The sequence below is a fragment of the Microtus pennsylvanicus genome, chromosome 12, assembly GCF_037038515.1.
Source record: "Microtus pennsylvanicus isolate mMicPen1 chromosome 12, mMicPen1.hap1, whole genome shotgun sequence".
In the NCBI taxonomy this organism is placed as follows: domain Eukaryota; kingdom Metazoa; phylum Chordata; class Mammalia; order Rodentia; family Cricetidae; genus Microtus; species Microtus pennsylvanicus.
The window spans coordinates 98,732,653-98,758,675 of NC_134590.1; the positions used below are offsets into that span (position 1 = coordinate 98,732,653).

Below are 26,023 nucleotides of genomic sequence, written 5' to 3' on the forward strand. Positions count from 1 at the left end.
GTAACTCACAGAATCCAAAAACCTAAAAGAACTTTTAAAATAATTAATTTTATGCTGTATTTTTCATTGGATAAAAATTACTAGTTTTAGTAGGTCTGCCTACTAAAAATCATCAAATGCAGCCACTCAATAAAAGTGAGACTTTGTAGGTCTAAGAGGAAATTGAGGTTGTCCAACAAACAATGGCTAAGAAACTCTGTATCTTATTTCTAGTCACTTTACCTTGCTGTAGATCAGAAGGGATGCTGTGTTCTTTATCTTCAACAAGGAGTTAGATCACAGATTTTAAGTAAACTCAAATTGTCTCCAACCCAATATGAAGTATGTCTCTGCTTAAATACAACATGAGTCAAGTAGAAGTTTGGTTTTGGAAAAATTCGGCTGGGAAGGAACAAGGAATAGTTTATGAGTCCTGGTACTTGAGCAAACAAGGTCCCTTAAATATCACCACCCAACAGATTCCTCATTGAACACCCAGTGAGCCATGTACCAATCATCCTCATCTTAACTATGTTAGAATAATGTGAAGTAGATTTAAAAGAATATCTCCTAAATTTTTTTGCTCATGGATGAAATGACAAAGGCTGAGAGAGGAGAACTGGCTTCCCAAAATCACCTTCAAATGATTTTTCCATGCACTAAATCAAGGATAATAGTCTCAATAGCACTGAATTTTCTGACTTTACTGGGTGGAGGTTGTCATTGCAATTTAAGGGCTGCATTTTCTCTCCAAGAAAAAAAATCATCACTAGTCTTAGTACCTATTAGAAAGGAATGTAACTGGTACCTAAAGCTAATTATAAAATAAAGAGGAAACTCAGAAAGCTACATGAAGTTGAACATTTGAATGTAAAAATTAATTGCAGGCATAAGAAGCAGCAAAGAGAGAAATTTTACATTTTTTTCTTTTGACAAGAAAATCTACCCACTCATTCTTTATCCAAAGGTGTGACTACACACTGAGGTCCTTGCATTCTTTATAATAAACTAACTCACAGGCTATAATCATGGAACAAATGTCCCCCATGGAATTTCTTTTCTCCAGAGGGAAACTTTGTGACTAAACTGGAACAAAAAGAAAAGGTTTAAATTTAATCTCAAGTACTTCAGTGACTTTTACATGAAGCTCTTTAAAATTAGGAAGGCAAAGACAAAAGATGAGAATCAGGCATGTGGGACTCATTTTCCTCAGGTTTGTCTACTGAAAATAAATTTACATGATAGTAGATAAGAGAGACAGGACTGGAAGCCAGGACGTGAACACTAACACGTAAATTTACGTTTAGCAGTAAATTAACTATTTGCTTATAACTATCCCATTTACCTCCTACTTCTCATTTTTCCATTTCTACTCCTATATAAATTAACAGTTAGGCTATATGTGCTACACTGAATTTTCTAATTCTCATATTTATGTGCCATGTTTATATTTTAAAAATCACTTCAAAAAAATCACCTCAGTTGCCATAAACCTCATTGCTCCCTCATTGAGGACAGTGGTCGTGATCATGAAAGATGGGGACAACTTCCTCTGGAGAAAGTACCAATCACCCTTTCACTCTTTCATTCACTTACTCAACAAATACTGGTGAATACTACAAATCACCAAGAACTAATTTAAGGGCTGGGCTTAAGAGGCACAAAAATGAAACTCTCTGGACATGTGAGACTTAAATTTTCTCTATTTCTCTATTCTAAAATGAAGGTTGTACCTTCATTTTATAGAGGGGGACGGTGATCAAAAAAGAGCAATAAAAGCAAATATAAGTAATGATTTTTGTAACATGTAAGTCAAGGATTTACGAGAACCATAAAACATTTGTAAATTTGTCATGCTCTTCTGTCTTTTATTATTGTGTTCTTATATTTATGTATATATAATATATGTGTACTATTATATATAAGACATGTGTAATAAGTCTGAAGCTATAACATATTTAAGATTTTCCCCCAATATATCAGTCATGAGGTTGTGTTCAGAGTACCCACTGATATAATTTTAAGTTTTGTTTTGTGTTGTTTGGTTTTTGTTTCTGTTTCTATTTTTGGTTTTGGTTTTCAAGACAAAGTTTCTCTGTGTGGCTCTGGCTGGCCTGTAATTTGCTCTATAGACTACACTGGTCTTGAACTCAAAGATTCACCTGCTTCTGCCTCCCAGTACTGGGATGAAAGGTGTGCGGCACCATGCCCAACTTCACTGTTCTAATTTCTATCGTCTGGAGTTCCTATAAATGGAAGCTTGAACATGCACTCTTCTGTATTAGTCATTCTGCTATGAATTACAATAATTAGAGGTCACATATACAATGTATAGGTATGGTGTGTGTGTGTGTGTGTGTGTGTGTGTGTGTGTACCCATGTGTGAGGATGGCTGCACATGCATGTATATGTGCATGTGGAGAAGCCTGAAATCAAATTTAGGTATTTCTAAATCACTTAACCATTTGTTCTTTTTATTTCAACGAAGCCTCTCACTGAACCCAGAGCTCATCAGTTCAGCAAGGCTTTCTTGCTAGCAAGGCCCAAGGATTCTCTTATCTCTTGCCTTGCACTCCACCTCCAAGTACTGTGCTGGGATTCAGACATGCATATAGATTTTTATGGATTCTAAGGATCTAAACTCAGATCCTCGTGCATTCATGGAAAGCACTTTACCAACTGAGCCATCTCTCCAGCCCAATAATTCATTTTTTATATGGTAAGGGATATCCTATTGCATGAATTCATCATAATTATAAAAATATTCTTTTATCACTAGGTGTTGAATTGGCTTCATTTTGGCTATTAAAAGTAAAATCTTCTAGAAACATTTTAAAATATAGGCATAAACTGATAAAACCACTTATTCATTTCACATGCCAATATAAAGTTATGTTTCTAATTCTAAATGAGAAAGCACTAGTATGATTGAACTGCAGCTGGGTAAAGAAAGTCATATCCATGGATTAATCTTCACCACCAGTTTAGACACCACAATAACCTGTCATGATAAGCACATTTTACAAATTTTGGAGAAAAACACCATTTTTTTTTTTTACTGCAAATATTTAACAAAGACAGTTTCCTACAACAAGCACTCATGGTCACACATGTGTTTTAAATCCACCGTCCTGGTGCTAGGAAGGTGGGTCAGCGGTTAAAGGTACTTGGTGCTATTGCAGATGACCTGGGTTTGATTCTTTTTTTTTTTTAATTGAGAAAAGGAAAAGAAAAAGTATCCGCCTCTTCCCAGCCTCCCATTTCCCTCCCCCTCCTCCTACCCTTCTCCCCCTCCCCCAAACTCATCTCCCCCTCCCTCTCCAGTCCATAGAGCAGTCAGGGTTCCCTGCCCTGTGGAAAGTCTAAGGTCTTCCCCCCTCCGTCCATGTCTAGGAAGGTGAACATCCAAACTGGCTAGGCTCCCACAAAGCCAGAACATGAAATAGGGTCAAAACCCCGTGCCATTGTCCTTGGCTTCTCATCAGCCCTCATTGTTCGCCATGTTCAGAGAGTCCGGTTTTATCCCATGCTTTTTCAGTCACGGTCCAGCTGTGCTTGGTGCTGGGTTTGATTCTTAGCAGCCACATTGTGGCTCACAAACAACTGTAACTCCAGTTATGGGGATCTGATATCCTCTTCTGGCCTCCACGGGCACAGACATACATTCAGACAAATACCCATACATATAAATTTTAAAAATCAAAATTAAAAGAATTATACCTTCCTTAGACTTATTAAATTGAATGTTATAATATAGAAAATATTGGGTCTGACAGACCTTCACAGGAACTCAAATCCGTAGAAACACATTAGAGGATATGTACAGGTTTTCCTTAAGTAAAAAATGTTTTGATGCAATTATTCACTAATCTTTCCTGCATTCCTCCCTATATACAGTGCAATATTTGATTTGGTGTTTGCATATGTAAAAGTAATTATTTCAAAACATTTCTTCAATCTTGATATCTCATAGTCTTCTTATCAATTATTTATAAAACTTAAAATACTTCGTTTATTCTCACTTGATATTTTTACCCTTTCAGAGATTTTGTTAGCTCAGTTTTGGACTCAGAAAACTTAGGAAAATAAAGCCTTTTTCTATATGTTTCCTATCCCAGTACCTGTGTGTTCACATCCCCCACTAGTAAAATCTCTCACCAGACACATCATTGTCACCCAAAGTCTATAACGTATGTTAGTCTAGTCTAGCTGGTGCACAGTCTGTAGGCTTGTACATACATGAATGTATGATGACATACAACCATGATAATAGCATATTTTCACTACCTAAAAATCTTCTGTGTTCACTAAGCATCGTGGCATTCACCCTTAATCCCAGTACTCAGGAGACAGAGACAGATGGATCTCTGAGTTCAAGACCACCCCTATCTACATAGATTTCTAGGCTTGGCAGGGTTACATAGTGAGACAATTTTTGGGTTTTTTAAAATCTTATTACAGGAACCTTAAAGCACAAGCAGGTATGGTCAAAGCTGTGTAATTCATCACCCAACTTAAATGATTATCCATTCAGGGATTTTTTAAAAATAAATAGTAGGGCATTACAACAAGTCTGTGGAGCCCTTTAGTTATAATATACAGGAGCATCCTATGCATTGTAGGATACTTCATGAATCTCTGACTTTGTGTCTCCTTAATGTCAGTGGCACTCTCCTCCCTGGCCAGACTGGTCAAAAATCTTTAAACATTATCAAATGTCTTGCACAGGCATAATCACCCCTCAGTTGGAAGCTACTGATGTATACATCTAATTCAGCACAAGTAGTATCATCCCTTCTGTGATTCCGAAATCCCTGAACCACCTTTAATCATCTCTGATCAGTGGGTGGGTTTCATTGTTTCACATTTCTCACTGGTTTCTAAAGATTTTTTCCCACAGAGACTTTAGGGTCCTACTTCCAGTAAGACATTTTTTCCTAATTAGGAAGGGGTGAGTATGAAGATCTCCAAGGACTCCCCATTTCTCACTTAATCATAACTTCTCCCTTGGCTTTTCCTGGAGTGAACTTAAAGCTGAGCTTCCTGAGTTCTTAGTTCTCTGAGGAACATCTGAGAGGCAAATTTGTTTTACTTTTATTTTAAATTCATGAGAAGTTGAGGCTGAGGATCTCCACATTTCCAAGACTAAGGCTGCATGGGGACATATCCTCATCTCGTTACTCCATTGAGGCAGAAGACGGGGCCACACCTGGCCCATGCATCTCCATCAGGTAACTGGGAAATTATCATGAGCCAGCAATGTTGTCACAATTATTTGTGCTTATGTGTTAGAACATAAAATATCACTGTGCTCACAAGAGCAAAGTAACTGAAACACTGGTGTGAGCTTTGTGGCCATAGGTTTAATTTAGCTGTGATAGTTCATTTGAAAGCAAAGGGAATGGTGCCATGAGACACATGGCATTTCTGAGAGTATGCCTGCATGAATATTTGTGAAAAGTACTGTCTGGACCCTGGATATCATACCATAGAGGCTTTTCCTCGTTTGGTAGTTACTGAACACCTACAATGTGTGCAACACTAGACTAAGGAGACCAAGTTTAGATGTCAAATATTCATTTATTCTCCCGATGTTCACTGAATGTTATCTCTTGAGATCAACTTCAGTGAGCATTGAAGATGAAATGAAGAGCAGGGCATATTCTGCCCTCTGGGAACTTATACTGTAGTAGGCAATAAAATTCATTGTGATAAGTGCTATGGTTACAGAATGTCCTGAGAGAAGGCACAGTGGCTACAAGAACCCATGAATGGGAAGAGATGTCTCATCCCTGAAAGATGCCCAAAAAATCAAGGGCTGGAACTTAGCTTATGGGAGAATTGGGCAGGACTTAAGATTTGTGGTTTCTTCCTCTGAGGTATGCGCCATCTGCATGTTAATTTGAATCTTGAGTATCTGAAAACTTAAAGAACTCTGTAAATGTTATAGAAATTACTTCCTGAGAACAGCTGAATGGAAACCCAGCTCTTTTCTCCACAAGTAGCTTCCTGAGAGGATTGCCGGATGACCTGGGAATTTATGTCTGCTCTCCACCCTCTGTGTCTATAATTGTAAGGTGTATTTCCTGAGTTCCCTCTGGTCTGCAGAGGTCTTCCTCACAGGTCTGGATCAGTGAGGAGAGAGCTTTTGTGAGATGGGCAGAACCATCTAGCTCTAACCTCAGGAGCCCTGGAGTCTTGCTGGAGTAAATACACACAGTCTCAGCTATGTTGGAAAAAGCATAGTTTTCAAGTCAGACACTATGCAGTCTAAATAATGCTCGGACGTGTTACATAGCTGGGCCATGAGCAAGGCTGTTGGATCATTGCTGCCGTTAAGAGAAACAGAGGAAATCAAAATGCCAGGAGAAAGAAGAAAAGTTAATGGATTGAAGTGAAGGAAAAAGAAAAGATCAATAAGTAATCGAACAGAGAATAAGGACAAGAATTAGAAGACATACAGGCACAGCCATGTCTGTGGTGAGTTCTGATCCCCTTGAGGTATACTGAACATCAAGGGAGCTACAGCAGGGTTATGTATTCTGAAAATACTGGTACCATGTATTAAATGGTTGAGAACTTGGTTCTGCTAACCAAAGAAAGAAGTAACGAGCTAAGTCTTCAGGAGAAAAAAATACCAAAAGCCATTCAAAGACAATAGAAAGACATGCAGCACAGATGGAAACAGTGTCCTGGCAGCCTCTTTTTGATGAGGAAATACAACTTTTTAATGCCTTTCCTTTTTGGTGTTTCCACAACTCTACATTCTACATACAAAGTGACTTACTACTCATTGGATAATAGACATTCTTGCTGATGGACCTTGGCTTCAGGGTAAAGTCCGAAGTCCCTAGCAGCCTTTCTCAGACTGATGGCAACTCTCCTATAGCATCATATTTTGCTATTCCTCACTATTCCTGAAATAACAACACATGTGCATTTCTCTCAGTCCTCATGGTATGTTCTTCCTTCCCCACATTACTAACTCCTCATTTTTCATTTCAGATCATACCACCCAACTTGCTCCCTCATGGCTAACATACACAATGTAACTGAGTTCATTTTTCTGGGACTCTCTCCCAATCAAGAGGTACAGAGAGTTTGCTTTGTGATATTTCTGCTCTTGTACACAGCCATTGTTCTTGGGAATCTCCTCATGGTGGTCACTGTCGCAGCCAGCAGAAGTCTTGGGTCCCCCATGTACTTTTTCCTTAGCTCCCTCTCCTTTGTGGAGATCTGCTACTCCTCTACAACAGTGCCCAAACTCATCTTTGATCTCCTAGCTCAGAAGAAATCCATATCTGTATGGGGCTGCATTACACAGCTTTTCTTCATCCACTTCTTTGGTGGTATTGAGATGTTCCTGCTCACGGTGATGGCCTATGACCGCTATGTGGCCATCTGCAAGCCCCTGCACTACACCAATATCATGAACAGACAGGTGTGTGCCGTCCTTGTGGGAACAGCGTGGACGGGAGGCTTTGTGCATTCTATTGCCCAGATTCTTCTCATCTTTCACTTACCTTTCTGTGGTCCCAATATCATTGACCATTATTTCTGTGATGTGCTTCCTCTGCTCAAACTTGCCTGCTCAAATACCTTCCTCAATGGCCTGCTGATTGTTGCCAATGGGGGAACACTGTCTGTGATCAGTTTTGTGGTCCTCTTAGCATCCTACGTGATTATCTTGTTTCATCTGAGAACTCAGAGTTCTGAGGGACGACGCAAAGCTCTGTCCACCTGTGGATCCCATGTCACTGTAGTTGTCTTATTCTTTGCACCCTGCGTCTTTATCTATCTGAGACCGTCAGCCACTTTGCCTGTAGACAAGATGGTAGCTGTGTTCTACACAGTGATAACTCCCCTCCTTAACCCTATCATCTATTCCCTAAGAAATGCAGAAGTGAAGAAAGCCATGAAGATTCTATGGATCAGGACGGTGAAAGTAGATAAAAAATAGAGCCTGAGTCTTTGTATGGTCATGAGTTTGGAATAATGTTGAATTCCTAATTTGCAAAATGAGTAGAAAAAATTCATAGGGCTTGATAATTCTAGAGTTGTTCTTTATGGTCCATCCTAAATTTTTCTTTTTAAGCATCTGTAAAATATATCCTGCTAGGGCTATACTATAACACATATAGCCATTTTGGAATGTTTCAAATCTTTATCCCCATAAATAAACAGTGAACTTACTTTTTTGAAGAATATGAAGCCCTTTGTTTCTCTGTGAAATTGAACTGCATGCTGTGTGAAAGTGTTCCTCACAGAATCAAGATTTTGTAATTTGGTACAGTGGGTGACTGAGAAAATGCCTCCACAAGATCCAGCTGTAGGTAAGCCTATAGGGCATTTTCTTAATTATTGATTGGTGTGGGAGGGCAGAGTACACTGTGGGTGGTACCATCCTTGAACTTGTGGTACATGGTTTTCTAGGAAAGGAGGATGAGCAAGACATGAGGAACAAGCCAGTAAGCAGCACTCCTCCATGGCCTCTGAATTAGTTCCTGCCTCCAGATTCCTGTTCTGCTTGAGTTCTTAACCCTATTTCCTTCAATGGTGAATAATGATATGGAAGTATAAAGCAAATAAACCATTTTGTTCCCAAAATGCTCTGGTCATGGTGTTTTATCATAGCAATAGAAACCCTAACTAGGACACTAATTTAATGTAATTATGTGTGCAAGTGTGTATTTATTTGCTTGCACAAAGCACAGCAAATAAATAGGAGGTCAGAGCACAAGTTGTCAGAGTAAGGTCTTTCCTTCAATCAGGTGGGTCTTGAAGATCAAACTCAGGTGATCCTCCTTGAAAGCAAGCACTTTTACTTACCAAATCATCTTCATGGCCCTCATTTAACTTTATTAAACAACAACAGCAACAACAAATTAAACAAAATAAAAGGCAAAGCCACAGGATAAGCAATCAAGCTTTGATTAATCTTCCTTGCTTCCTTGACTTATTTTCTTTTACTCCATCAAAACTTGTGTAAATCTTGTGAACTCTACCTTCAGAATATATCTAGAGTCTTAACCTTTCCTAAATTCTTAATTGCTACTATTTTTATTCTAGTCATTACAACGTCTCAACTGGAGTTTTGTGATGGCCACTTACTGTTTTTTTGTTGTTTTGTTTTTCTTTAAATTTTCAGTTTCCCTTCGTTCTTGTAATGGCATCAGCCAAAGTTCCTGGCACGGGATTCTCTTTTCTACTACCTTTATAGTAGATAATATCTACCAATGTTTTATTAAAAATTAAAATGTGTATGTAGAATTATGTCAGGGTTTTCAATTCCAATCAATCAATTATCAATGTGCCTTTCTTTGCAATACCATGCAGTTTTCATTACTATAGCTTTGTAGTGTAACGTGAAATTGGGGATAGTAACAACTCCAGCAGTTCTTCTTTGTTTAGGATTGTTTTAGCTATTCTTGATTTTTTTTTTTGTTTCTGTTTCCAAATGAAGCTGAAAATTTTCCTTTTAAGATCTGTGAGGAATTGTGTTGAGTTTTTCATGGAGAATGCATTGATCTATAGCTTGATTTTGGTTAAGATGATGATTTTTACTATATTAATTCTATGATACATGAGTATGAAAGACCTTTCTATCTTCTGATATCGTCTTCAGTTTTATTATTCACTGCCAGCTTATGCTGGCAAGGATGTGTTGTAAGGGGAACATTCATCCATTGCTGCTAGGAGTGCAAACTCATGTAACTACTATGCAAATCATTGTGGTAGTTCCTCAGGAATATGGGATTCAATCTATCACATGGTTCACTCTTGGGCATTTACCTGAAAGATGCTTCATTCTACCAGAAAGACACTTGCTCACTGATGTTCAGTGGTATTTTCTCATATTTTAGGAATCCAACTTTGCCTGTTTTATTTGCGATGTAACTCAAAAAATTTAATTGAACCTAATTTGAATGTACTGAAGTATAAAAATTTTATTCTTGATGGTAAAGATATTATGAAACTCAGAATGTGAAATACATAATAATGTATAAAGAATTACAGGCTTAGATGATTAAATTTTTGGTGTGCTAACCTAAATGAATCATTTATTTTTTCTTAAAAATGTAAAAACATTATTATTTGAGAGTGTCACATATAAATACAAAATGTATTTTGGCCATACCTAATTTCCATCTCCCCATCTCCTCCTAGACTCATTCATAACATATTCTTTTTGTATCTTTATGTTCTCATCTTTCTGGGTTTTTTTTTTTGTTGTTGTTCTTTTTTTTTTTAATTTAAAGACAGGGTCTCTCTATGCAGTCCCAGAACTAACTTTGTAGACTAGGCTGACCTTGAATTCAGATAGATTTGCTTACCTCTGCCTCTCAAATACTGGGATTCAAGGTGTATACCTCTGACACTTCTCTATTAAAGAAATATTCTACAAAATCTAATTAATTTGTGTCATATGTACTTGAGAGTGGAGCCATCTGCTGGACATGGTCAACCTATCAACTGCAACATCCCCAAAGAAGGATTCACCCTCCCCTAGTAGTTATCAACTGCCAATAGCTCCTAAATTAGGAGGACCTCATTAGCTCCTCCTCCATTCATACTGGACCATTGACTGGCTTGATTTTTGGGAGATCTTGTGCTTGGAACCACAACTTCTGTGAGTTAAAGAGTGCAATATCCATGCCATAGCTAGATGGCAGAATTTCACAGGCCTCCTCCCCATCTTCTTCTACTTATCTTTCTGCCTCCTCCTCTGTGACGTTCCCTGGGTTTCAGGACGGGGGTTAAAAAGATCCCTTTAAGGGTTTAATATTCACAGTTCTCTATTCTCAGCACTTTGACTTGTTATGAATCTCTTCACTGTATGATACCCACTGCAAAAAGATTTTTATGACCATGGTTGAGAGTAGCCCAGGTCTGTGGGTGTATTAGTCAGGGTTCTCTAGAGTCACAGAACTTATAGAATGAATCTCTCCCCCCCTCCATATATACACACACATACATACATACATATACAAACACATACACGGGAATTTATTGGAAAAGACTTATGAGCTTCAGTCCAACATGGCTAAGTGTTGTAAAAGGAAAGTTTACAAATCCAGTAGTTTCTCAGTCCCATGAGGCTGGATGTCTCAGCTGCTCTGTGTATGCTAGAACCCTGAAGAAGTAGGCTCCAGTGTCAGGGAAGTAATGGATGTGCTGACAAGGTGAGGACAAGCAGGCCAAGAATGAATGAACCCTTTCTTTTTACCCTGTTCTTATATAAGCTTCCTTACGTATAGGTTTCCTCATATATAACAGAAGGTGTAGCCCAAATTAAAGGTGTGCCTTCCTGCTTCAAGATTCTGATCAAAGGCACATTGTCTTCCTGCCTCAAGATTTGGATCACAAGTGTGCTGTCCACTTCTGAATTTTAGTTCAATCCAGATATAGTCAAGTTGACAACCAAGAATAGCCATCACAATGGGTATAAACACAAACATAATATTTAGAAGGTAGTTTGACTACATGACCATTTAGCAACAACAACAACGACCACAATAATTTTTACCTTAGGGTCTATGACCCTCCCAGCTATGGGCTTTTGATCAGGTGTGAATTCCCTACAGTGGAACAGGTCTCAAATCTATTCAGAGACCAGTTGGTTACTCCATAGCTATCACGTCACTATTGCACAAGCAGGCATATTGTTCCCGGTATGCCAGTATTGTAGCATGTATGTCCCAGCACCGGGTAAGATAACTGAGCCTGCATAGCACCTTCTGGAACTAGGAAAGCTATGCTCTAGGGAGGGCTTGAGATTCATTTATCTCTGTTGTTGTGCAAAACTGTGTGATGTCTTCCACAATAAGGTCTTACCATGTGCTTTTCTCCACTAGTATTTTTGTCATATTTATTTTTTTTCTGTCCTTGAAAGGATTGAGTTGACTGTCTGGAATCATTTTTTTTTCATTTCCTCTCTAACTCAGTTATATCCTAAAAGGAAAATTAAGGATGCTGCATTCATGAGGTTTAGTGACTTTATTTTTATACAGTGTATTGTTTAGTACCTATAGCAGAATTTAGAACATTATAGAATTCAGTATTGTATTAATGAATGGATAAATGGACTGATCAACAAACCACCTCTGTTTCAGAAGTTCGTGCTATATTTCATGACTGGACAACTGTTGTTGACAGAGGGAAAGAGCTACAAAGTGATTAAATGCTTTTATACACAGAATACACACAAAGGCATGGAGGTGGAGTTTGAGGGAAGGACTTAGCATTGATAGGCTTGGTAGACTCTTATGACGATGAGAAATTTAAATAAAAGAAAGTGAGAAGGGAAAGTGGAGTGGCATAGCTATAGGTGGATAGTGAGTCCAGTATTGATCACACCAGTGTCCAGTGGGCTTCTTTTCTTTCCTTATTCATCTGGAATTTATTTTCAGTTGGTAAGTTCAAATGGCCCCTGCATGCCTTGCTTTCAACACTTTCTCTCTAGTGTGTTCTTTCTCTCTAGTGTGTGCAAAACAACATGGAAGAGACAGAAAAAATAATTGGAATAGATTGAAACTTTTTTTCAAGTTTATTTGGCAAGTTTTACTCTAGGGAAAAGAAATTCCATGGAGAAGTTGGTCTCTTGGTTATAACATGAGGGCTGATTTACTAAAAACAGTTCTAGTATGTGGGAATTCAATTGCAATGCTTGCACTTGGTGTGAGTGGGTAGTTATTTATTAAAACAGGATCCAGAGACTCTCAGTTTACTATTCTTAAGGATTTTTTTCCTTCAAAATTGCAAATCTAAGTGCAGATGCTGTGAATTTTCCCCTTTTGTGATTTAAATTAGACTCTGCCTACTGTCTTTTCTTTTGAAAAGCTGCCAGGATCCTTTTGATGATATGTTCTAGGAGACAAAGCCAACTCCTTAACAATAATCACCACATATCACCAATGATAGCCTAGTACTTTTTGACAGAATGATGATTTCTTACATAGTACCCAGAAATTATTAGAGTGTGTGGGAAAGACAACTGTCTCCTCTTAGCCCATGCCACCCCATATACAAAAAGAAGGAGTTGGAACAATCTGTCTTTAAATTCTTTTAAGCACTATTCCCAGAGTGGCTTAGTTGAGTATGAGTGGATGGTCTTCAATCAGCTGGGTGGTAACAGCCCACAGATCTTGCTTGCTCCAGGACCAGCATTTCCAGGCAAGAAATCGAGTTATTTTTCCACTCCAGTTTTCCTAAGTCCAAACAAACCGTGTGTTCCAGCAGGGTTCCTAACATCATGCTGACTTGGAAGCACATTGAGTTTATTTGAATTCATGCTATTCATTTTTTTTCCATGTTTTTTTTTCTTTTTTTTCTTTTTTTTAATTGATAAAAGGAGGATAAAGAAAAGAAAAAAAAAAACAAATTTCCACCTCCTCCCACCAGCCTCCCATTTCCCTCCCCCTCCTCCCACTCTTCTCCCCCTCCTCCCACTCTTCTCCCCCTCCTCCCACCCCTCTCCCCTTCCCCCCACTCCTCTCCCCCTCCCTTTCCAGTCCAAAGAGCTGTCAGGGTTCCCTGCCCTGTGGTAAGTCCTAGGTCCTCCCCCCTCCATCCATATCTAGGAAGGTGAACATCCAGACTGGCTAGGCTCCCACCAAGCCAGCACATTGCGTAGGATCAAAACCGCGTGCCAATGTCCTTGGCGTCTCATCAGCCCTCATTGTTCGCCATGTTCCGAGAGTCCAGTTTTATCCCATGCTTTTTCTGGTAACAGTCCAGCTGGCCTTGGTGAGCTCCCAGTAGATCATCTCCACTGTCTCAGTGGGTGGGTGCACTCCTCGTGGTCCCGACATCTTTGCTCATGTTCTCACTCTTTCTGCTCCTCATTGGGACCTTGGAAGCTCAGTCCAGTGCTCCAGTGTGGGTCTCTGTCTCTATCTCCATCCATCGCCAGATGCGAGTTCTAGGATGATATGCAATATATTCGTCAGTATTGCTCTAGGGTAGGGTCATTTCAGGTTCCCTATCCTCAGCTGCCCAGGGAACTAACTGGGGACCTCAGCTTGGGCACCTGGGAGCCCCTCTAGAGTCAAGTCTCTTGCCCACACTAAAGTGGGTCCCTTAACTAAGAATTGTGGTTCCGTGCTCCCCTATCCAACCTTCCTTTATCCCGATCCTCCATGCTATTCATTTTTATTTGTTGTTCAAAGAATGCATAAGAGCACAGCAGCTGTTCTGATATAAAGGTAGGTGGTGTGACTAGTGGCAAGGTGCAGAGTTTCTCAGCTGACATAGGATTTGGGACTAGTTAATTTTGTTTTATTAGAGCCATAAGAATTCACTTTCGAGATGAAGAGGTGGTTGAGTAGAGAATAATGATATAAAATCCATAGCATGGGGGCTGGAGAGATGGCTCAGTGGTTTAGAGCACCGTCTGCTCTTCCAGAGGTCCTGAGTTCAATTCCCAGCAACCACATGGTGGCTTACAACCCTTTGTAATGAGATCTGGCACCCTCCTCTGGCATGTGGGCATACATGGAGGCAGAATGTTGTATACATAATAAATAAATAAATCTTTAAAAAAATCCATAGCATGAAATGTGATGTTACTGAAATTCCTTTACAGTTATGCATACTATAATTTACTATTTGGGGATTGCCAGGTTGGCACCTATATTGGTAGAGGTTCTTTACTTCATTCCAAGGTCAGTCACATTAGTACATCAAGAGATCTCATATTTTTGATTAGTCATGGTCTATATTCTATCATTTGTTCTAGTATGAAGCAAAGCAAGAGGTATTTCTTACCATCTCAGTGGCAGAGGGAGTTTGAATGGGTGAGTGGGGACAGGGAGAGGAAGAAGAACAGGCAGGAGAGGAAGAGAGAGACAGAGAGAGAGACAGAGAGAAAGAGAGGGAGGGAGAGAGAGAGAGAGAGAGAGAGAGAGAGAGAGAGAGAGAGAGAGAGAGAGAGAGAAATTTTCAGAGGCAAGGGTCATTCCCAAAGGAGTTAGAAATGAAGCATGGAACACTGTGGAGCTCCACAATTATTCTATCTCCAAGTGATGTCTTATATTTGTTCTAGTAAATTTATCTTAATTTCTGTAATAGATCAAGATTAAATTGTGTTTAAGCTCACAGAAAAGTTATGTGTTTATTTAAGTAAATACACCTAAAATTTCTAACAGTGGTCATATTTAATTTGAACTCTTCTCTTATACCTTTGTCTATGGATTCTGTTAATGAATGACTAGTTCATTTCTTCTTTTGGTAACATAACAATTGCTTGCTTGCTCAGTAAAGTTAAGAGAGTATGCTTCCTATTTGGGTAGATATATAGTTCCACCATAGGTTTGGTATGTACTTAGATGATTTAGTTTATCGTGTTGTAAAGTGGCATCAGTTCATACATTCTATGTTTGTGGGAAACTTAGTATACCTGCTCCTGCCCCCATGAAAGCTGAAGTAATTCAGAAGGGATGCACTTGAGTGAGCAGAAAGTATTGCCTTGTTGATGAAGATGATAAGGGAGATGGTGGTTTACATCTGTCCAAAGAGCTGTTGTGTAGTTTACTCATGAGTGTGAACAACATATGCACACAGGCATGGCAGCATTGGATATACACAAACACAGAGATAAATGCTCCAAGGAAAAAGCATGCTATCTAAAATACTCGTGAGGAGGAGGAGTGAGTAAGGACCTACTGTGTATGCCTAGTCTCTTCTTCTAAGTCCACTCAGATCTCCTATAGCGTGTGGCTGAAGTGTATTTTTACTGTAACAGGGAAGAAAAATCTCTCTTTGATAGTCTCTACCAAGTTGTGTGATTGAAAATGAGTCTTCTTAATAAAAATAAAATGATTTGTTGTGTTTGGTGATTTACAATATGTAAATACTGTGGCTTTGACTGACAAACAGATATCAAGGTAGTGCTCTCGAATACAGAGCTTGGGAAAGATTTATTAAATGGTTGTGACACACTGCCCCCAATACTTGTGTTGGCTTAAACTTCTTTGCAACTCACTTGTGGAAGTGCCTGTGCATCCATTTGACAGAAGTTTGTTCTCTGGTCTTCAAGTCAATAACTAAACATGAGGCCAACAATAACTTCAACATTAGTACTTACTATCTCTCATTTGTTAATCATCTTTCCAAGTAAAAAGAAATGTTGATCGATTTTTACAGTGTGTATTTCTTTTTATATATTATGGGAATTTACTTGATAACTGGTGAGATATTTTCACATGCATTAATACAACAGGAAATGGATAGTTCTTGAGAAAGAGAAGAAAGAAACAAAGAATAGAGGGGAAGAAATATGCCAATTCCCCAGAAGAAGAAGAGGTATCAAAATACAGTAAAGGAGTACAAATGCAGGTTCTTAGCATGAACGACTGCCCAAATTCAGAATACGTTGTCATAAGTATGTACCAGAAGCTAGAAAGAATGGTCCTGGACTGAGAAGTGACCTTTGCCTGTGTGGTTATGAGCAAGCAATCATTCCTCTGAATTTCTGTTTTCCAGTGATAAAACTAAGTAAAATATAAAATGTTAGAGTGCCATGTTGAATTCCGAATTATTATCTATTGGGTAAAGAATGATTAGTAAGTGGTTTGCTGGTTTGCTTCCTCTGAGATCCTGTAAATTGTATAAACTGGTGCTACATTTTTTTTGAATTTCAGGCTGGTCCCTGCCTGATGTCCACTCCTGAACTGAAAACATGGGCAAGGCAAATAACGTGACTGAACTGATCATCACTGGCCTTTTTCAGGATCCAGAGGTGCAGAAAGTGTGCTTTTTGCTGTTCCTTCCCGTGTATCTGGCCACAGTGCTGGGCAATGGCCTCATTGTCACAGTAGTCAGTGTCAGTAAGAGTCTGCGTTCCCCCATGTACATCTTCCTCAGCTCCTTGTCCCTGGTGGAGATCTGTTACTCCTCTACTGTTGTCCCTAAGTTCATCATTGACTTACTTGCCAAAGTTAAAACCATCTCCCTGAAGGGCTGTCTGACTCAGATATTCTTTTTCCATTTTTGGGGAGTTGCTGAGATATTTTTGCTTGTGGTGATGGCCTATGATCGCTATGTGGCCATCTGCAAACCTCTTCACTATATGAATATCATGAATCATCAAGTGTGTCACATGCTGGTGGGTGTTTCGTGGCTGGGGGGCTTTTTGCATTCTCTAATTCAGGTTCTTATCACTATTCAGTTGCCCTTCTGTGGTCCCAATGTGATTGATCACTACTTTTGTGATCTCCAGCCGCTATTCAAGCTGGCTTGCACTGATACCTTTGTGGAGAGTGTCACCGTAATGGCTAATAGTGGCTTAATTGCTCTGTGTTCCTTCCTAGTCTTGGTGTCTTCCTATGTCATTATCCTTGTCAACTTGAGGAATCATTCTGCAGAGGGGAGGCGCAAGGCCCTTTCCACCTGTGCCTCTCACATCACTGTGGTCATCTTGTTCTTTGGACCTGCCATATTCCTCTACATGAGACCTTCCTCTACTTTTACTGAAGACAAACTTGTGGCTGTGTTCTACACAGTCATCACCCCCATGCTGTACCCCATCATCTACACACTCAGAAATTCAGAGGTGAAAAATGCCATGAGAAAGTTGTGGGTCAGAAAAACGTAAGGATGCTAGTCATGGGGAAGGGGAAGGGCCTTAGCCCTGCCTCAATGAGGGAAGAGGACAGTCCTAGTTGACTTCCCAGGGGAGGCCTTAAGTTCTCTGAGGAGCGTATTGGAGGTCAGATGGGGGGAAAAGAGGGGAATGGGAGAAGAGGGAGGGGGAACTGGGATTGGTATATAACAAATAAACAACTAAAAAAACCCCTAGGGATGGAGTGAAAGACAGCTAAAAGAAGGAGTTTATTTTAAAATATGTAAATTATCACTGGCATGAATCTATTTTCTGTGAGATATTATAAAATGGTGGTCATAGACATAAGGATATCACATTGCTGCTTCTGTGATTCTTATTAATAGGTCAAAACTCCATGGTAGCCTAGTGTTGCCTACAAACACAATGCTGATCTGCCCCTCTGGAAGTTTATGGAACTTGATTATCTTCCTGGTAACTGCTTTTATCATGCCTTGAGTGATTTGAATATTCAAGCCAAGTGAAAATGTAAAGCCCATTAAAAAATTCGTAGTTTTAGGTAAGCCCTGAAAGCATACATACAAATAACATTTTACAGACTGAATGGGATTATATTTAGGAATATTTATGTATATAAACACATATGCATGCAATAATGATTAGTGAAAAAAAGAGGCTGTGAATTTGAAGGAGAGAGGGGAAAATTAAATTGGAAGGTTTGGTGGGAGGAAAGCGAAAGGGAAATGTTGTAATTAAAAGAAGAAAAAATGAACCTTTTCTCCCAAAGAAAAACATGTGTTTTAAAAAGAAACAGTAACAAATTTATGGGGTAGAATATAATAATCTCAATATATGTATGAAATGTAAAGTAATCTATCTGATTGGGGAAATTGTCACGTGTATCACCTTGACCACTTAGCATTTCTCATGTTGGAAAAATTCCTCATCATCTCTACTAGCAATTTTGAATATTTAATTATTGTTTACACCTGTAATTATTATGAAGCAATGCAAATCATTAGAAGAAATTTCTTTACCCAGATGCACCCAGCATAAGGTGAATATTTTTATAAATACCCTATGAGTAAATTTACTCTTTGCTTTATTTATTTAAATACCTCAGGATAACAACTTAAAAAAAGAAAGTTCTTTACATTTAACTTAGAAAGGGAATGAGCCAGAGGAATTAATCAGGAGATATTGGGGGATAAGGCTAACAATCTGATTATCCCTTCTATGTGGAAAATGTATCATTTAAATTGCATCCAAGGATTTTTCTGTTATTCTGATTGCTTCTTAGGATCTTGTATGATATACCAATTATGATCACTAGACAAGTCCTGTGAACAATTTCAGTTCTTGTGACATTTTGGCATTTAAGAAATTACTTTAGTGCCTCTTACAATGTTCAAAATTTATAAATGAAGATGATACTAAAAATAACATACACATTCCAATTTGATCAGCATCATTTATTGGAGATGATGTCTTTTTTTCCAGTGTCAATTTCTGTCTTTGTTATAAAAAATTAGGTATCTATAGGTATGTGGATTTATGTCCGTATGTAGAAGATTTCAAATAGACCATACTCAGCACCCTGGACAAAAGTCAACCCTAAGTGGACCAAAGACCTCAACATAAAACCAGACACACTGAACCTGATAGGAGAGAAAATGGGGAACAGCCTGAACACATTAGCACAGAAGAGATGGCTTTCTGAACAGGAACACTGTCAATACAGGCACTAAGATCAGTAATTAATAAGCAGGTCCTCACAATAATAAAAAGTTTTTGCAAGACAAAGAACATATCATGAGGACTAAGAGGCATCCTCAGAATGGAAAAAGATTTTTATTAACTCCGCGTCTGAGAGAGGGCTGATATCCAAAATATATAACTCAAGAAGCTAAGATATCCAAAACCCAAATAATTCAGTTGAAAATGGGGTACAAACCTAATCAGAGAATTTTCAATAGGAGAAATGCAAGCAGTTGAGAAACATTTAAGAAATGTTTAGCATCCTTAGCCATGAGGGAAATGTAAATCAAAAGTACATTGAGATTTTATCTTATACCTGTCAAAACGGATAAGATCAATAACACAATGCTGGAAAGCATGTGAATTAAGGGGAGCACTCATCTATTGCGGATAGGGGTATAAACTTGTACAGCCACCATGGAAATCAGTATGACAGTTACTCAGAAAGATAGGAATCAATTCACCTCAAGATCTAACTATACCATTCTTGGGCATATACCCAAAAGACACTCCATTGTACCACAAGGAAACTTGCTCAGACATGCTCATCACTGTTCTACTCATAATACCTAGAAACTAGAAAGAACCTAGATGTCCCTTAACAGAAGAAGGGAGCAAGAAAAGGTGGCATGTTTACAATGAAATATCACTTGACTGTTAAAAAATAAAATCATGAAATTTGAAGGTAAATGGATGGATGGTACTAAAAAACATCCTTTCTTAGTAGAGAGATGGAGCATCTTTGGTGCCACTAAATCTTATGAATTTTCCTGTTTTTCTTTTTTGTATGTGTTGTTTGAAGCTTTAGGCGAATAGTGTGTTTAATGGCAGCACAGAGTCTTCATTTTCTTGTTGCTTCTGCTGTTTCTTGTTCATGCATGAATGTTCACAAGTGACCATCAATTTCCCAAGAAGTTGCTCTACCTGGGATGACTTTATTTCCTTTCCTTTTTTTTTTTTTTTTTTTTTTTTGGATTTTCGAGACAGGGTTTCTCCGTAGCTTTTTGGTGCCTGTCCTGGAACTAGCTCTTGTAGACCAGGCTGGCCTCGAACGCACAGAGATCCGCCTGCCTCTGCCTCCCGAGTGCTGGGATTAAAGGCATGCGCCACCACTGCCCAGCTATTTCCTTTTCGTATACAGAAAACTTGTAGAGTCCTGATTTAAACCACCTGCTTTGTGAAGGATTGCTTTCCTTCTTGAGAAGAATTGTTTCCAAAATTTTTATTGCTCTATCAGTTTTTAGTATAATGATTATAAATGTGTTCCTCAAAATATAATTTATCAAGTAGAGGACTATTCATGGTCTCTTCCTAATAGATGTGAATATCATAGCTAATGCTTTGTAACTATTGATATGTAAACAACTCTTGTGGCTGATGTGCAATTCTTGATGCTCAAGCCTTACAGATGCTACTTGAACATTTTTGATGTGGGAGTGTCATATATCAATCTGTTGATTTCATTGGCGAAGCAATAAAGAAACTGCTAGGCCCATTTGATAGGCCCACCCTTAGGTGGGTGGAGTAAACAGAACAGAACGCTGGGAGGAAGAGGAAGTGAGGTCAGACTCGACAGCTCTCCGCTGGGGAGCAGACACCTCAGAGAGAGACGCCATGCTACCTGCTCCAGGGAAGACGCATGCTATGAAGCTCCGACCCAGGATGGACTTAGGCTAGAATCTTCCCGGTAAGCGCACCTAGGGGCGCTACACAGATGATTAGAAATGGGCTAAATTAATATGTAAGAATTAGCCTAGAAGAAGCTACATAGAAATGGGCCAAAGCAGTGTTTAAAAGAATACAGTGTCTATGTAATTATTTCGGGGCATAAGCTAGCCGGGCAGGTGGCTGGGGTTTTGGGGACATAGCCCCGCCGCCGCCCTTATTACTACACATTTTCACACTGAAGAGCACATTTTTTTTCATTATTAAATTTTAAAGGATCTCTGGCTCTGAAATTCTTAGGATGTTTTGATTGTCTTCCAGCTATAGCCAGAGAGTTAAGGTGCCCAGCTTCTGTGAACAACAGTTTTTACCTACATTTATCAATACAAACACTAGTAAGCATCAATATGATTATCTTGACTATTTAATCTGATAATATACATGTTGAATTTTTTGAGTGTCTGTGTGAATATGCATGTGTGTGTATGTATATCTGTGTTCACTAGCATCTGAAGGCCAGATCTCAACTTCAAATATTATTTCCCATGTGTTGATCACTTGGTTTTTTGTTTGTTTGTTTGTTTGTTTGAAAACAGAATCCCTTATTTGTCTAATGTATGCTGATTTGGCTAAGCTGGGTAACCAATGAACCTTAAAATCTTCCCTCTCTCTTCCTATCTGGAACTTTTAAGCGTTCCACTCTATTTGTGTTCTGGTTGTTATACTCAGCTCCTCATACTTACACTAAGTACATTACTGAACTAGCTTGTCAAATCACATATAACACCTTTGGGAGTTGTGTGGCCTAAATTTGGACCAGCATATGAGCCCTTGTCCAATAGGTTCCTGCAACGTAAGACCCGTGGAGTCAGTCAGTCACTCAGCAAAACCAGTGGACGTTGCCACGGAGCAGAATATTGCTGGGACCGTGAGGCCTGAAAGCTCTCTTGAATATTGTTGTTTTTGAGAATATGTGCATATGTTTTTCACCTTTTACCTTTGTAATTACAAGATGTTTTGATGAACACAGATGAACACTTCCAATATGTATGTATGTGTTTTCCTATTTAGTTTTGATTCATAATAATAAACTTAACTCCACAATCGAACTAGACTCGGAGAGTGATGAGGATAATATGGATTCTAAATAAAATTAGTGAGAGTGGTTGTTCTGGTATGGTGAGTAGAGGGGGCAGAGATGCTTTCCTGAACTACAGAAGGAATGGTCTTGTGGGTAATATGTCTGAAAGTCAAAAGAATTAGAGTTGTTCATAGTCAGCAATGGAGATATTCTTTCTGGTCTTACCATTCTTGGACCCTAAACTCTCTGTAGCTTCCACAATGCTCATGTCTTCTTTCACTTTCGCTAACATCACCTGTTTGCCATCTAGCCACTCAGTCTTGGAATGCAGTTGAAAAACTAGGAACAGCTGGTGATTGGTCCAGCATTTTCCATGGGCAAGATGCCAGTGTCTGTTTGCTTCAGGCTGAAGTTCTCTTCCTCAAATTTCTTCCTATAGATGGACATGCTACATTACAACATGTGAAGTTGTCATCCTGGAATAAGAATTTTGGAATAATTCTGTGAAAGGAGTGATCCTTTCTTTCTAGTTTTTAAAGCATAAAATTTTCCTGTTGTCTTTGGAGAGTTTTCTCCAAACAGCTCAATGAAGATGTGGCCCAAGGGCTTGCTGTCAGCCACAATGTCAACGATCATGGTGAAGTTGACCATGGCTACAGCAAACATCAACAGGGGTGAGTGGCGCTTGCAAAGCCAACATTTTCATTTCAGAAGAAACAGGTATGATGGTATGAGTAGAGTGGCATAGTTCATCAACTGCTTACCCTGACTTAGTGCCTTTGGGCTATTTTATTTATGATCTGGTATTTATTTTCAGTGGAAATGTATGGGGGAAATACATTGAATTTGTTTCATTCATTACCTTTCCATTGCATCACTAAAATTGTATGGCTATGTATGTAATTAATTGAAGCCGTCTGATTTTGTCCTTGCATCATATTTCATTTGGTAAATTTTTACTCTAGAGAACAGGAATTCTATGGGGAAGTTGGTCTCTTGACTACAGTGTGTAGCTTCGTTTATTTTAAATAGTATAAATTCTATGCACTTAATCACAACTCTTGGAGTCTGAGTTAGGAGGTAGGATTCCTGCAATGCAACTGGATCTTAACTTTTCAGGTGCTTTTTGTGGCTTTTATTTCTTAGATTCAAATATCATCATCTATTCTAACCCCTTGAATTTTCTTTGGGATTTGTCTTAGGTGTTATATTTGTTACTTTATAAAGCTCCTAAGACCACTGGTGATTTATCCTTGAGGATAGGTCAGATCTTTGAGTCATAGTTGTACCCACCACATAGTTCCTTTAAGGATCCAGATGTTATGAAGAAGCACTGTTTTTTGAGCTGGTAATTGGAAATAACTAGGATGTGGACATGACCTCTCTCCATTTATGTCATTCCATCTTTGAATAGGAAGTAAAATATCTCCCTGAATTCTTTCAGTATCACCCTTAGAAGGTTTATCTGATATTGATCTGGATTTGGTGCATCATGCAGTTGGTGAGATATCTGTTGGGTGGTGCTCTTAGTTACATGACTTTATTTGCTAAGAACATGATTTAAAGGGAAGTATACAGAGGTCATCCTCATCTCACTGCATTATAAATTTCATGTTGGGTGCATCTTGGGAGTCTTTGAATTCCCTACTGTTCTACGATTTTTTTTTTAAGGCAGAGCAAGCACACAGCAGCTCTTCTGACTTAAAGGTAGGTGATCTGCCAGGAAGCAAAGTGCAAAGTTTCCTAGCAACCACATGATGCTGGACATGAATTTTGCTCCCAGAGTCAGAGCTTATTTGTTAAATGAGGTAGTTTCTTTTGGATATAAAATTTTGGAGACTGTTGTTATTTAAATTGATAATTTTACACAGCATTACAGAGTCTATTTTTAAAGTCCTTTGTAACTTGGGGGTTCTTGTGAGGTACCATTTGAATTTAAGGAAGTTGGAGCTAATAATTAAAATAACAGTCCCATTGCTTCACATCGTGATCAGGCATAATTGACACACAAAGTTCTGCTTTCTGTTTTTTCTCAGGCATGGTACCATTTGGTGTAATGCAAATTCAAAGAGATTATTTGATATATAGTTTCCATACTCACCTACTGATTTGTGCTTCCATATCTTGATCACTTTGTCTTCTCTATTTCTAGGTGAGGCACCATAGTGGACTGAAATGATGTATTTATTGTCTGCTATGGGAAGGAGTAGGAACAGAGAATTGGGCATTATAGAGAGAAGAAATAAGAAAAGTCTCAGATGGTAGATAGGTAAATAAGAGTTACTTTTCATTGAGGAAAGCTACAAATGTATTCTTCCTCTTGTTGACAAAGCTTGAAAACATCGGTCCTTACATGAATTTTCTTCTCTCTGAGTGTCTCAGAATGGTTCTAATAAATTTACCTTTGTTTTTTGTAATGAATCAGAAATATTTCAATAGAACATCAGGTAAGAGTTGTGTTTGACTTGTCAAATGAATACATGCCCTGCTTCTAATAGTTGGCCATTTTTATTTCTCTTTACTTACATGCCGCACACATGGCATGTCCTTACTATGTACAGTGTTGTAGTTAAAGAGCACAGGTGTGGTACTCTGGTTGCCAGCTTTCAAATCCTGGCTATGCTGCTGTGTAAACCTAGACAGTCTAATTTACTTCTATGTGTTTATGTTTTCTCATTTGTAAAAAGGGAGAGACAATAATCACACCAATTTTACAGGTCTGTTGTACATGCTAAATATATTAATTCATATAGAATACTTATAAAGGTGCGATATGTTAGGAAGTTTTCTATTAACACCAAGATGCAAACAATTGCAAAAAAAATTGTAATTTCAACATTAGATGATTTATTTCTTAGTAAGGGATAAAAATACAGAAGCGGAAATAATAAAAGATCATATTAATTTCTTTGAAACAAATATGGGGTACTAATGAGACAGAATTCTACCGAGCTTTATTCTCATAGCAGTGATGTTCATTGTACAAGTTAGAAGGAATACCAAAGAAAGAGGTAAGAGCATTTTAAGTTAGAATAAAGACTCATAATGTTCAGATAGCAGATGACAATAAGGGTGCAAGGAGTTTATAGTCAGCTTAAGAAGGGCCTTACATTTCCTCTAAAGATATCAAAACTCATGCTAAAGGCAGTAGGGAATAGTTGGTAAGATTTAGTAGAGAAGAAATGCGGTTAGATTTGTATGTAAGGAAAATGGTTGAAGTATTTCCCCAGTGTTTAGAGAGGAGAAGATATAATATGAGATCGTGTAATCAATACAAACTCACTGAACCAACAGGACTGCAGTTGCTCCGAGAAGATGCATAGGACCAGAAGGGACAAGGAGTGGGTGTTTCTGGTGCAATGAACAGTGTAGGTTTATAGAGGCAGAGAGGAGTCTGACTCCAAAATAGATAAGTTGAAGTTTGTTGATCAATAAAAAGAATTGTTGAGGTGGCTCATATTTGAAAGCCATTAAAAGTCAGTTAGAGGGACCAGGTTTGCCCTGGTTATTTCCAGGTGACATGTTATTAAACACTAGTGAGAGGAACTCAGGCTTGTCCTGGTTATTTCCAGGTGACATGTTATTAAACACTAGTTAGAGGGACTCAGGCTTGCCCTGGTTATTTCCAGGTGACATGTTATTAAACACTAGTTAGAGGGAGTCAGGCTTGTCCTGGTTATTTCCAGGTGACAAGTCATTAAATACTAGTTAGAAGGAGTCAGGCTTGTCCTGGTTATTTCCAGGTGAAAAGTCATTAAGCAATAGTTAGAGGGACTCAGGCTTGCAGCAGAGTGATCTGAGGAAGGAAGGGTGTAGTAAAGCAATTTTCTGATTTCCATTACAGGAAGAATGGGGCAGGGCAGCTGGAAAGTGAAGGACTTTGGTAATTTAGTTATCAGCTTTCTTGGTGTGAGGAGATGACCCCAAGATGGGGGAGGAAAGAACACACTTGGGATCTGGTATGCATACAGGTGAAATTA

At 38.7% G+C, this 26,023-nt stretch overlaps 2 protein-coding genes across 2 annotated transcripts; both read left to right on the top strand.

The window, feature by feature from the left end:
• Positions 1–7,009: 7,009 nt before the first annotated feature.
• LOC142832856 (olfactory receptor 4X2-like) lies at positions 7,010–7,939 on the top strand. Its single transcript, XM_075943640.1, has one exon. The coding sequence runs from the start codon at positions 7,010–7,012 to the stop codon at positions 7,937–7,939; it is 930 nt and encodes a 309-aa protein (XP_075799755.1).
• Positions 7,940–16,642: 8,703 nt separating this feature from the next.
• Positions 16,643–24,199, top strand: LOC142832425 (olfactory receptor 4B13-like). The gene is made up of 5 exons (XM_075942822.1): positions 16,643–17,568; positions 21,284–21,357; positions 21,805–21,890; positions 22,626–22,717; positions 24,196–24,199. Exons 1-5 carry the CDS (start codon positions 16,658–16,660, stop codon positions 24,197–24,199), a joined length of 1,167 nt encoding a protein of 388 aa, XP_075798937.1. The 5' UTR covers positions 16,643–16,657.
• The last annotated feature ends 1,824 nt before the right edge of the window (positions 24,200–26,023 follow it).

What these genes read in the sequence shown, in the direction of transcription:
- LOC142832856 (XM_075943640.1), top strand. Translation starts at nt 7,010, where the DNA reads ATGGCTAACATACACAATGTAACTGAGTTCATTTTTCTGGGACTCTCT.
- LOC142832425 (XM_075942822.1), top strand. Translation starts at nt 16,658, where the DNA reads ATGGGCAAGGCAAATAACGTGACTGAACTGATCATCACTGGCCTTTTT. An exon ending in AAGTTGTGGGTCAGAAAAAC is followed by an intron (nt 17,569 to 21,283) that starts GTAAGGATGCTA and finishes ATTGTCTTCCAG; the next exon opens with CTATAGCCAGAGAGTTAAGG. An exon ending in AGCAGAATATTGCTGGGACC is followed by an intron (nt 21,891 to 22,625) that starts GTGAGGCCTGAA and finishes TTCTCCAAACAG; the next exon opens with CTCAATGAAGATGTGGCCCA.